Below are 12,501 nucleotides of genomic sequence, written 5' to 3' on the forward strand. Positions count from 1 at the left end.
TCTCTGCTCGGTTGTTATCTGTCTCTGCTCGGTTGTTATCTGTCTCTGCTCGGTTGTTATCTGTCTCTGCTCGGTTGTTATCTGTCTCTGCTCGGTTGTTATCTGTCTCTGCTCGGTTGTTATCTGTCTCTGCTCGGTTGTTATCTGTCTCTGCTCGGTTGTTATCTGTCTCTGCTCGGTTGTTATCTGTCTCTGCTCGGTTGTTATCTGTCTCTGCTCGGTTGTTATCTGTCTCTGCTCGGTTGTTATCTGTCTCTGCTCGGTTGTTATCTGTCTCTGCTCGGTGTTTCATTCGAGGAATGTGCTAGATGCTACAGATGCAGACAAAACACCCGTTTCTCTCATGACAGATGATGACCAGTGGAAGTATAGTATAGGCAATTTTGTGCAAAATTATGATTTCATATTACTAATAGGAAATACAAATGAGGGACATTATAACAATGCATCATAACACATTGTGAAGAGCTTCAATTTAGTTGCAACGTTACTGAATTATGTGCAGCTGCTACACAGACACTAGACGCAAACGTGTATCTCTTGAATAGCCCCTCTCAGAACAGCACATAATATGAACTACAGTAGGCTGCTTTCGTTTCCTTTCTAAAGCGTAGCGCTCTCGCGATATCGTCGGTTTGGTTGACAGGCAGTCGAGGTTGCAGCAGGCTGAGGGAGACGGTGGAAGGTAAGCAGGAGGCAGCATCATGGCGGACAGAGACAGTGGCAGTGACCACGGAGGGCTGGCCACAGGCCCCGGCTCCCTGCCTCCGGGCGCGATGGGCGCCGCGGCAAGACTGCAACACGACACCGAGGAGCTCGCGTCAAAGCGAGTCGACATCCAGAATAAGCGCTTCTACCTAGACGTGAAGCAGAATGCAAAAGGCCGCTTCCTAAAGATAGCCGAGGTCGGAGCTGGGGGAAATAAGAGCCGCCTCACTCTCTCTATGTCAGTGGCAGTGGAGTTCCGTGACTATCTCGGGGACTTCATCGAACATTACGCCCAGCTGGGCCCGAGCAACCCGGATATAGTGCAGGATGAGCCCCGGCGTGCCCTCAAGAGCGAATTTCTAGTGCGAGAGAATCGCAAATATTACATGGATCTGAAAGAGAACCAGAGGGGGCGGTTCCTAAGGATCCGTCAGACCGTTAATCGGGGGCCCGGATTGGGAAGTGCACAAGGCCAAACCATCGCGCTTCCAGCGCAGGGACTTATCGAGTTCCGTGACGCTTTGGCCAAACTCATCGATGATTACGGTGTGGACGAGGAACCGGCAGAACTACCCGAAGGCACTTCCTTGACTGTTGACAACAAACGCTTTTTCTTCGACGTGGGTTCTAACAAGTACGGAGTGTTCATGCGGGTCAGCGAGGTGAAGCCTACCTACCGGAACTCCATCACTGTTCCGTGCAAAGTGTGGTCCAAATTCGGCAACACGTTCTGTAAATATGCGGAGGAGATGAGAAAGATCCAGGAGCGGAGTAGAGAGAAACGGGCCTCCGAACTCCTACCGGAGGGCCAACATGGTGACGACGGGGACGATGATTGACGGATTACCGGCTTGAGCAGAAATAAATAACAACAAACAACAGACTTTATAATCAGACTTTTACTGTAAAATATAAAGAGAAAATTCCAAGGGAACCACCCCACACACAACCTTCACAGTCAGACTGGCAGTAGCCTACTGTCTCGTCGTTCATTGCTGGATGTCACCCACTTACCAACCATTTTAACAGTAAGCCGCTGCTATCAATAACTTGTTTGAACTGTAAAATATGAACTGTTTCCTACTTGATTTAAATGACAATGAACAGAGTGTTTATTGCTCTAACAAACAACCTGATTTTGCACACGTCCAAGCTATTTCGAAAAGGTTTCCAAAGTGCAAAACGAAAAAAACGTAAATTGGAAATTACGAAGATCTCCATGTAAACCAACATTTGACATCAGCACAAATATATATATATATATGATAAATTACTTTACCAAACCAATATCTGAAATCAGTTGTAGTTTATTAATATAAGGTACGCAGGAAATAAAAAGTAAAGCGCTATCTACTAACGTGTACTGCAGAACGCAACGCACAGACTGAAAAAATAGACACTTCTGCCAATATGCGTAGGCCTAAATCTCTTTTTAAAAGGCATTTGGGAAAGTTATAGTGTTTAATTTCATCGAAAATGTAGTTATGAAAAGCGTTTCTATCATGTCATAGGCCTACATTATGGAGTATTTTATGAGGAGAGCAGAGTCGATATAGGCCTAAACGGGATAAAAGCATCTTTACTATTGAATATCAACCCTTTTGCACCATGTCCATTCAAATTTGGAACAATGGTTAGATAAAAAATGTGCTAACTTAGATATACTAATTATGATTTTGTGAATCAGCTGTATTTAAATCCTAAAATGCCCACGTTTTCTGTGGGCGAGTTTTCTTTTTCGGGGGGAGGGTGGGATGGGGCACAAAAACCAGATGCTCAACCGGTGATGGCAGCGCGAGACGCGTAAAAAGACGCATCAGCGCGCGGCTACATGCATGCTGAGCCGCGAGGGCGCATCCTCTCTGACGTCAGAACAACCTGGTGCCTTATACACTCCACTCGTTTACGTGCTTCACATTGTGGTCGATGTTAATGATATCTCTCTCGACCACTGTATGTTTTCATTTGTGAGTTCTGTACTGTTTGCTGTATGGCTATTGGTCATCACTAACAAGCCAAACCAGAGAGGCCCTTTTCTGTAGCCTGTCTCCCTCCACAGGCAGGAGAGCAGAGAATGGCCCCTAGAACAGCAACAGCAGCAGGACTTCTAATGTGAGCATGGATAGTCATCAGAGATGTGGGGTTGTGTCTGTCCACCTCTTGCACCATGTAAAATGTAACTGGACGTATACAGTAGTCAGTCAGTGGGGATGAGATGGAGACGGATGATGGATGGATGCCCTAAGAGCCCCTTGTGAGGTTTTTCTGGATGTAGGCCAAAAGGCCAAGGCAGTATCTTTCTATGGTGCTACAGCTCCAATATAATCCAAACTAGACCGGGCTTGCTGGTCTAATTTGTCACTGCATTATTTGATTTCTCAACGTTACTCTCCATATGTTGTCAGAGCAGCAGTCTCCCCCTACACAGGGTGATGACAGACAGTGAGGACATTACTTTATAGTGTGCAATATTGTACATGCCAATCGTGGCATTGTATGTTGTATAGACAAAAAAAGGCAAATATATATGTGATTGATATTTGAAAAGCATGAGGCTGAATTCTGCATTGTTACAGAAATGTGAAGTCTTTCTCTGCATTTAAGTGAAAAGGTTTCAAACTAGTGTGAGATTTCCCATCACTTTCATATACAGTAACCCACTGTTTTTCAGTGAGTGTAGGCACGTTTCTGCTGTTTCTCTTTCCACAGAATTGCTACAGTGACATAAGCTTTCTGATTTGTGGGGGGGATAAGCGATCTCCTCATCTTCAGGTCAGTGTTAGAAGCACAGTCCTGCCCCTTCTGAGTGTCTTATAATTTAATTGAGTAGTATCATGAAACTTTTTAGTTTTACTGGGATAAATTATCCCAAGTCAGAAGGAGAAAAGTTCAATGAAAATGACACGATGTCAACAAATTGATGTGGTGACAGAGGGGGTTTCCCTGACGATGAAGAGACCAACCATTCTTCCTGGGGTGAAGACAGAATCATTTTGACAGTTACCCAGCATTCCTTGCTCTCAGTCCACCAGTAAACAATGCCATAGAGGATTTCTTTAAGCGTTGATTAACAATCAGTCAGCTAGGTTAACCATCAGTAGCTGGATTTAGAGCATCACAGGGTGGCTTGGATTAGTTTAGGTGATCTAAACCTACTGCACTGTACTGTACTGCCATCAGGCCGGCTGGCGTGATGTTGAGGACAGACTGAGCAGCAGTAGGTAGGTCTGCTATAATTCCACCAGCCATTTGGATTCGGTCAGAGTTACAACTGTAAGAAAGAGGCCTCGAGATGCATGGGTCCCTATGTGGGGCCCCATATAGGACCCCTATTAAATGGCCCTTTACTAGGCTAGCATTAAAGCTTCATGGGTTTCTCTCCTCTTTTGGAGAGAAACCCATGACACTGCCTAACACTGCCCCAGAATTTCAGAGAGATCTTTTACATAGCAGGTAAACTGCGGATTTGACTCAGTTGTGCTCTACACATATAAAGAACATTTTGAAGCCAGAATTCAGTCAAACCTCCACTACCGCTGTGAAAGACCAAATACTATTCCTACACAGTAAATGCTTGATTGAATTTAGGCTTTAAATGCGAGACATTAAGCCTGGAAATTCAATACACCATTTTCACAACTCTCTTACTGGCCAGCCCTAGAGAGACGAAGGCTATAGTCAATCAGATCAAGTGTTAACTGGCGATAGCCAACACCCGCATAGCTGATGTTTTGGCGGTGTCCGAAGTGGAACTGTGTTGTAGCTGTCAAATCGGTGAGCAGCTGCTCTTGAGATCATTGTCATGAAGCCACACCCGTCCCACTCGCGTTAGAAGTTTAGAACGAGAAAGTGTAGGCTATATAGAAATAATGACGTTCAAATTGAAAATCATTTAAAATCACCTCCGACACATCAAAATATCAGCTATGTGGATGTCGGCTAAAGCGGATCTGATTTAATGGGGCCATAATTCTAACTCATTCAGCTCATGTTTTACGTTTGTATGCCTCGCTCTGTAAAACGCACATAAAAAATAAATAAAAATTAAACAAAAGTGATTATTTTTTTGTCAGTTCACAAGGTGCTACTGGGTCCGTTCTGGTTCCGGAGTGGCATGGTTCTGTGTAATAGATTCTAGAACACTGCCTATTTTAAAGGATCAACACAGTGTTGGGTCAGAACCAACTGCCACGGTTTAGAGCTGATGATTTCGCCATGTTGCTCACATTGCAGTTAATCAATGGGGCACAAAATGGACGCCAGGTGTTTTTGTTCCATAATCAAAACCTGCAGTGGGTTGATTGTAACTGTGCAGCAGCATGGCTAGTTCAGTTCAGTGTAACATTGGTGGTGGTGATGGTGCTTGTGCTGTTTGCATCAGAGAGAGATGTCTTAGAATTGATTAACTATTAGATGTGCTTTGTTCTTCTTATTTGTACTAGTTCTTAATGGTGGGAATGTGTGTTTTGATCTAAACAACAGCTGCATGACCATGGTAACAACCTCTACCAGTCCCTTTAGAGGTGTGGTCTTCTGGAATCTCTCCCACTACAATTTCAACTTCCATTCATTCTACGAAGCTGTTTAAAGATCCATTAAATTTAGTTTCAGTGTTCTATTGTCGCTATGACGTTTCTCTGGTCCTTCAAGTTCAGACCAATCACTCACAGACAACGTCTATAATGGGCAAGGCCAATCACAATCTTGTTTGTGAAGCCAACAGTCACCTTGACCATTACTAGCTCAGCACACATTCTGTTTTGCACATACCAATGCAGAGTCCTTCATGTATGCAGACTGTATAGGCTACTGTTATGTACAGGGACGAGACATTTGGAAAAGGATCTATAAAAGTCAATGGGGAGGAAGAGGGTCAATGCACAATGAACATATCCCATGTCACCGTATGGTCTAACTACCCTTTATCAACCCTATATGATATGTTGCACCTTTCAAAATATTTTATCTGTGGTGTGTGTGTGTGTATATGATGATCCTTGTTTCAGAAAAATATAACATATAAACAGGAAAAGCATATTGCTGTTTTTTTCTTTTCTATTTTATACTTACAGAAAGCATTGAATAAAATGGATAAATACTTGCACTTTAGATATATTAAGAAAATTAAAAAAATCGGCATATTATTTTTGATAGGGATCTCACATTCAGAGAGTATAAATTACTTTCCAGGCTTTGTGACATTGCTGGACAGAGATGTATCAAGTTCTTCTACTTATTGAAGTATATTTTGTCTGTGTTTCAGAAGGTTTACTAAAGTAAATTGCATGATAAAGTAGTGTTACACCAATATTGATATTTTTTAGTTGGTATAAAGGTCTGAAAACTGTGATGTACCATGTTTAACTTTCCCCCCATACATTCTAGAGTAGTTCTTACTGATTTATGGCCTTTCCTGACTACATGACGATGGTGCTTAATTTGGCTTTGAAAAATCTGCTCATCCTACATTTGACATCATCATAACTTGTATCTTACTGTACTTCATTACTTTGTTTATGTACTTTCACTACCTTATTAAATTTTAGTTGATGGCAAAACGTGTGCTGTTTTGTACGTTGTTGTTTTAATGTTGGAAAAGCCTTTGTCGTCTGAAAATGACCAATTGCAATAAACAGGCATTCCTCATGCTCTTGTGTCTTTACAGAGTGTCTGACTAAAAGTTCCACAGATTTTTTTTAAATTCATAATGGTCCAAATAACTTACATTTAGAAGTACTGGTAGTGGCACCAATAGGCCTACCTGCTGGTGAAACCTGAAGTTCGCTAGAAGAGTCGTCAAGCACTTTTCAAGGTGATGGCGATTTGCGACATTGGTGCTGTCCATTGCGCTGAAGTAGGCCTATTTGTGCCGTTTTGAGGACGTGTTGTTGATGCGGAAAGTTGGCGCTGTCAAAGGTGCTGAAGCATGGATACTGTTCACGTCGTATTGACAAGAACAGACGGGTTGGCTGACATCACGAAAATAATGTGCACGCATCGATGGGGCCGGAATCCGTGCTTTGTTATGACTTTGAACGGTCAGATAGCTAGCAACAATGACAAGAGGTTGCCATGTAGGGAATCGTAGGTGGCTCTTTTCTGCTAGTTTTATCTTGTTCTTAATACCATGTCTTGTTTTGACTGATTTAATGTCAATGCTAATATGGCAACAACAACAAAAAATCACTAGCTAGCTAAACAACAACTGTTACGATGTATTTGAGAGACAATCAAATCACATGCTTCGTAAACAACAGGTGTAGACTAACAGTAAAATGCTTACTTACGAGCCATTCCCAACAAAAATAGAAAAATAATAACACAAGGAATAAATACACAATGAGTAATGATAACTTGACTATATACATAGAGTACCAGTACCGAGTCGATGTGTTGGGGTCCGAGGTAATTGAGGTAGATATGTACATATAGGTAGAGGTAAAATGTCTAGGCAACAAGATAGATAATAAGCAGTAGCAGCAGTGTATTTGACGAATTGAAAGTTGGTGCAAAAGGGAGTCAATGCAGATTGTCTAGGTAGCTATTTGGTTAACTATTTAGCAGCCTTATGGCTTGTGGGTAGAAGCTGTGCAGGGTCTTGTTGGTTCCAGACTTGGTGCATCGGTACCGCTTGCCGAGCGGTAGCAGAGAGAACAGTCTATGACTTGCGTGGCTGGACTTTTTTATGGCCTTCCTCTGACACTGCTTGGTATAGAAGTCCTTGATGGCAGGGAACTCGTCCCCGGTGATGTACTAGACCGTATGCACTACCCTCTATAGCGCCTTGCAGTCGGATGCCAAGCAGTTGCCATACCAAGCGGTGATGCAGCCAGTCAAGATGCTCTCAATGGTGCAGTTGTAGAACTTCTTGAGGATCTGAGGGCCCATGCCAAATCTTTTCAGCCTCCTGAGGGGGAAGAGGCGTTGTCGTGCCTTCTTCACGACTGTGTTGGTGTGTGTGGATCATGTTCCTTGTGGACACTGAGGAACTCAAATTTCTCGACCCGCTCCACTACATCCCCATCAATGTGGATGGGGGCGTGCTCGGCCCTCTGTTTCCTGTACTGCACGATCAGCTCCTTTGTCTTGCTGATGTTGAGGTTGTCCTGGCACCACACTGCCAGGTCACTGACCTTCTCCCCATAGGCTGTCTCATCCTCGTTGGTGATCAGGCCTACCACCGTAATGTCGTCCTCAAACTTAATGATGGTGTTGGAGTCATGTGCAGGTGAACAGGGAGTACAGAAGGGGACTAAGCATGCACATCCTGAGGGGCCCCTGTGTTGAGGATCAGTGTGTTGTTGCCTACCCTCACCACCTGGGGCAGCCTGTCAGGAAATCCAGGATCCACTTGCAGAGTGAGGTGTTCAGTTCCAGGTACCTGAGCTTAGTGAGGAGCTTGGAGGGCACTATGGTGTTGTATGCTGAGCTGTAGTCAATGAACAGCATTCTCACATAAGTGTTCCTCTTGTCCAGGTGGGAGTGCAATAGAGATTGCGTAATGTGTGGCTCTGTTGGGGCAGTATGTGAATTGGAGTGGGTCCAGGGTGTCTGGGATGATGGTGTTGATGTGGAGCCATGACCAGCCTTTCATAGTATTTAATGGCTACAGGTGCAAGCGGTACCTTGACAAGTGCTCATTGTGTCCAAGATGTGGACGTGATGTTTATTTCTGCTAAATTGTGAACTAGCTATGCTAAACATTTTCCACATCGTTATTTTCTCATCTGCGTTACATAAGGCAATATCTCTAGATAAAGAGATGTAGAATTGATAATAAAAACATTGACACCAATTTCTATTGTATATGAAAGGTGACTAGGAAGCACTGACTAAAATAACCAGTAAAAACTCCCTCCACTTTACACTGTCAAACAAAATAACAATATACAGTAACATTTCCAGTCTCCAAGCTTCCTTTGTTTAAATAAAAAACAAAAAAAAATATTTATTTAAGACAGGACCAGCAAAGTAAAAAACCTTCTCACAATTCTATATTACAACAGCACTGCTCTACCCTAAAACATTGGGGAAACAATGGTTAGTTAGCACAACAGCCAAAGTGACAAGGTCGGTCCTCAGAGTAAGAAAGACAATGTATAAAATGGCAGTTCTGATTCCAAATTCCACTTCAGTCAACAGAACTAAGGATCTCTGATCCAGTCTCATCAAAACACAGCATCTATAAAGCCTCTGTGTCTGTTCTGACCGTGCAAAGATTCCGTACCGCTTTAGTGTCGAGAAAGAGATATGAATTAGGGACACTATCCCATCCGAAGTCCAGTCAGGAAAGGGGGAGGGAGAAAGAGAGGGGGATGAGTTTCAATGTTCAATTTAGAACAATGTAGTCCAGCAGAACCACAGCCCTCTTCCCTCCCTCCATCTTTCCATGGTTCCTTCCTGGAGAGACAGAGCTGGGTTAGTGTCCTCTCTCTGGTCTCCCACATGAATATGATTCTACACCACGTGTACCGCTATGTTCTGCTCAGCCACTTCCTCTACTTCCTGTTCTGCTGCTTTGTCTTTCAGTCTTTGATTGTAGTATCTGCACTCTGATGATGACATGACAGGAAGATGAGCCAGCTCCAACTCAGGGAGATGTCTTCTTCTGCATTAAAGCATTCTAACACAGAACACAGATCCTTTAACGTTAGACGTGCTTCCTTTCAACCTTAACCCAATGTCCACTGGCCATCCCTCAACCACATACACACGCATGTACGCAGGCGCTCACACACACACACACACACACACACACACACACACACACACACACACACACACACACACACACACACACACACACACACACACACACACACACACACACACACACACACACACACACACTCTCAAAGCACTTTATCAAAATCTTCAACAAACCAACATTACTGCTCATACTCAGTCAATGTCCTCCATCCCAGCTTCCACTCAGAGTAACAGCAGTACAGGTATCCACTCAGAGTAACAGCAGTACAAGTATCCACTCAGAGTAACAGCAGTACAGGTATCCACTCAGAGTAACAGCAGTACAGGTATCCAGACAGTAACATAGAACAAGGGTTATAAAACATGCCACAGTGCTTTCATTCAGTCTGATATCATATATGAAGCTCAGGTTCAAGTGGAAGAAGAAATACATACTTATCAATAATAGTCTACACAGCAAGGAGTTGATCATCATAACAGTTCTGAGAGTCTGAGTAAGTGTTGTTCATCATCATAAGGCTTCCATACAGTAGGTGTGTTACATAGGCCTGTTCAGATACACTGAGGAGAGTCTCCATGCTCTATGGTCCATAGTAACCTGTTGAAGGCTCACTATAAGGTGTGAGTTACTTCAAACGTTTGGGGTCACTTAGAAATGTCATTGTTTTCCATGAAAACATACATGAAATGAGTTGCAAAATGAATAGGAAATATAGACAAGACGTTGACAAGGTTATAAATAATGATTTTTAAATTAAATAATTGTGTCCTTCAAACATTGCTTTCATCAAATAATCCTCTATTTGCAGCAATTACAGCCTTGCAGAGCTTTGGCATTCTAGTTGTCAATTTGTTGAGGTAATCTGACATTTCACCCCATACTTCCTGAAGCACCTCCCACAAGTTGGATTGGCTTGATGGGCGCTTCTTACGTACCATACGGTCAAGCTGCTCCTACAACAGCTCAATAGGGTTGAGATCCAATGACTGTGCTGGCCGGCCACTCTATTATAGACAGAATACCAGCTGACTGCTTCTTCCCTAAATAGTTCTTGCATAGTTTGGAGCTGTTCTTTGGGTCATTGTCCTGTTGTAGGAGGAAATTGGCTCCAATTAAGTGCCGTCCACAGGGTATGGCATGGTGTTGCAAAATGAAGTGAAAGCCTTCCTTCATCAAGATCGCTTTTCCCCTGAACAAATCTCCCACTTTACCACCACCAAAGCACCCCCAGACCATCACATTACCTCCACCATGCTTGACAGATGGCGTCAAGCACTCCTCCAGCATCTTTTCATTTTTTCTGCATCTCACGAATGTTCTTCTTTGTGATCCAAACACCTCAAACTTAGATTCGTCTGTCCATAACACTTTTTTCCAATCTTCCTCTGTCCAGTGTCTGTGTTATTTTGCCCATCTTAATCTTTTATTTTTATTGGCCAGTCTGAGATATGTCTTTTTCTTTGCAACTCTTAACTGTTGATGTTGAGAGTTGTGCACCGGGGCCTCCCACTCCTCTTTCTACTCTGGTTAGAGCCAGTTTGTGCTGTTCTGTGAAGGGAATAGTACACAGCGTTGTACGAGACCTTCAGTTTCTTGGCAATTTCTCGCATGGAATATCCTTCATTTCTCAGAACAAGAATAGACTGACGAGTTTCCGAAGAAAGGTCTTTGTTTCTGGACATTTTGAACCTGTAATCGAACCCACAAATGCTGAAGCTCCAGATACTCAACTAGTCTAAAGAAGGCCAGTTTTATTGCTTCTTTAATCAGAACAACAGTTTTCAGCTGTGCTAACATAATTGCAAAAGGGTTTTCTAATGCCTTTTAAAATGTTAAACTGTGATTAGCTAACACAACATGCCATTGGAACACGCCTATGTAGATATTCCTTTTTTTTTTTTTTTAGCTATTTTCAGCTACAATAGTCATTTACAATATTAAAAATGTCTACACTGTATTTCTGATCAATTTTATGTTATTTTAATGGACAAAAAATTAGCTTCTCTTTCAAAAACAAGGACATTTGTAAGTGACCCCAAACTTTTGAACGGTAGTGTACATTTGACATTTTAGACATTTAGCAGATGCTCTTATGCAGAGCGACTTACAGGAGCAATTGTGGGTTAAGTGCCTTGCTCTAGGGCACATTGACAGATTTTTCACCTAGTCAGCTCGGGATTCAAAACAGCGATGGTTACTGGCCCAAATCTCTTCACCGCTAGGCTACTTGTCGCCCTACTACTATGCTACTGTACCCCTCCACCCTGAAATCCACCATCCACCATCCACCTCCTCAAACCGAAAAACTACAGTCCACACTTCCTTACGATGTCACTTCCTTTATGCCGGTAAGTCCTCTCTCCTCTTTCGTCCTTTTTTCCACATCTTCATGTTCTCCGTTATAAGTGTTCTTATAAGCACTGCCAGCGACAATTAGCTGTTGGTTAAATAACACCATTAATACTGTATAGCTGGAACAATTATTACCGCTTTACTGTGCAATGAAATAGGAAGGAGGGAGGATTTGGGGGTCCAGTTCTCAGGCGTTTGGAGGGAGTGAGCCCTCTGGTTCAGAGGACAGAGTTACGGGGGGTGCATGATATTTTTTTAGGGGGTTCTCCTCTCAACTCTGCTGGCCCGGGCCAGTGCGTCCAGAGGCCCTGCCATTGACATCGTGCTGGCTGATGGAAGGAGAGGACTGGGTCTTCCGGAGGTAGCCCTCGCGCCCCCCTCGGCCCTCCCCGATCCCGCTCATCACGCTAGCCTCTATCTTCTCCAGGTCGTCTGTCTCTGCCCTCATCTTGGCCTGGAGCAGGTTGATATACGTCTCGTACCGACTCTTCTGCAATGGAGAGAGTGATGTGAGTATAAATATGCATATATCACACATATGGCTCATTTAACACACAGCTATTACACAATGCTCACTCTACAGAGAGAAAGAGGATTCATGACAAATGATGGGGAAAAACACAGAGAAAGGGGATATAGGACATTGATCTCGTGATTCTGTCACAACTATAACACAACAACAGGACATCTACTTCAGATTTACCCAGACCCATGCACATAGAAACAGTTAC

At 43.2% G+C, this 12,501-nt stretch overlaps 2 protein-coding genes across 4 annotated transcripts in view; one reads left to right on the forward strand and one right to left on the reverse strand.

Annotated features, from left to right (window-relative positions):
* The first annotated feature begins 623 nt into the window (after window positions 1-623).
* On the forward strand, window positions 624-6,356 carry LOC139574630 (transcriptional activator protein Pur-alpha-like). Its single transcript, XM_071399379.1, has one exon. It carries the CDS (start codon window positions 705-707, stop codon window positions 1,545-1,547), a length of 843 nt encoding a protein of 280 aa, XP_071255480.1. The 5' UTR covers window positions 624-704; the 3' UTR covers window positions 1,548-6,356.
* Window positions 6,357-8,345: 1,989 nt separating this feature from the next.
* Window positions 8,346-12,501, reverse strand: part of psd2 (pleckstrin and Sec7 domain containing 2) — a 37,973-nt gene continuing 33,817 nt past the window's right edge. For all 3 annotated transcript variants that reach the window (XM_071399374.1, XM_071399373.1, XM_071399375.1), the window contains one exon: window positions 8,346-12,260. In XM_071399374.1, coding sequence (XP_071255475.1) covers window positions 12,042-12,260 — 219 coding nt within the window. In that variant the 3' untranslated portion in view covers window positions 8,346-12,041. The remainder of the gene's footprint in view (window positions 12,261-12,501) is intronic.

The sequence above is a fragment of the Salvelinus alpinus genome, chromosome 4, assembly GCF_045679555.1.
Source record: "Salvelinus alpinus chromosome 4, SLU_Salpinus.1, whole genome shotgun sequence".
NCBI lineage: Eukaryota > Metazoa > Chordata > Actinopteri > Salmoniformes > Salmonidae > Salvelinus > Salvelinus alpinus.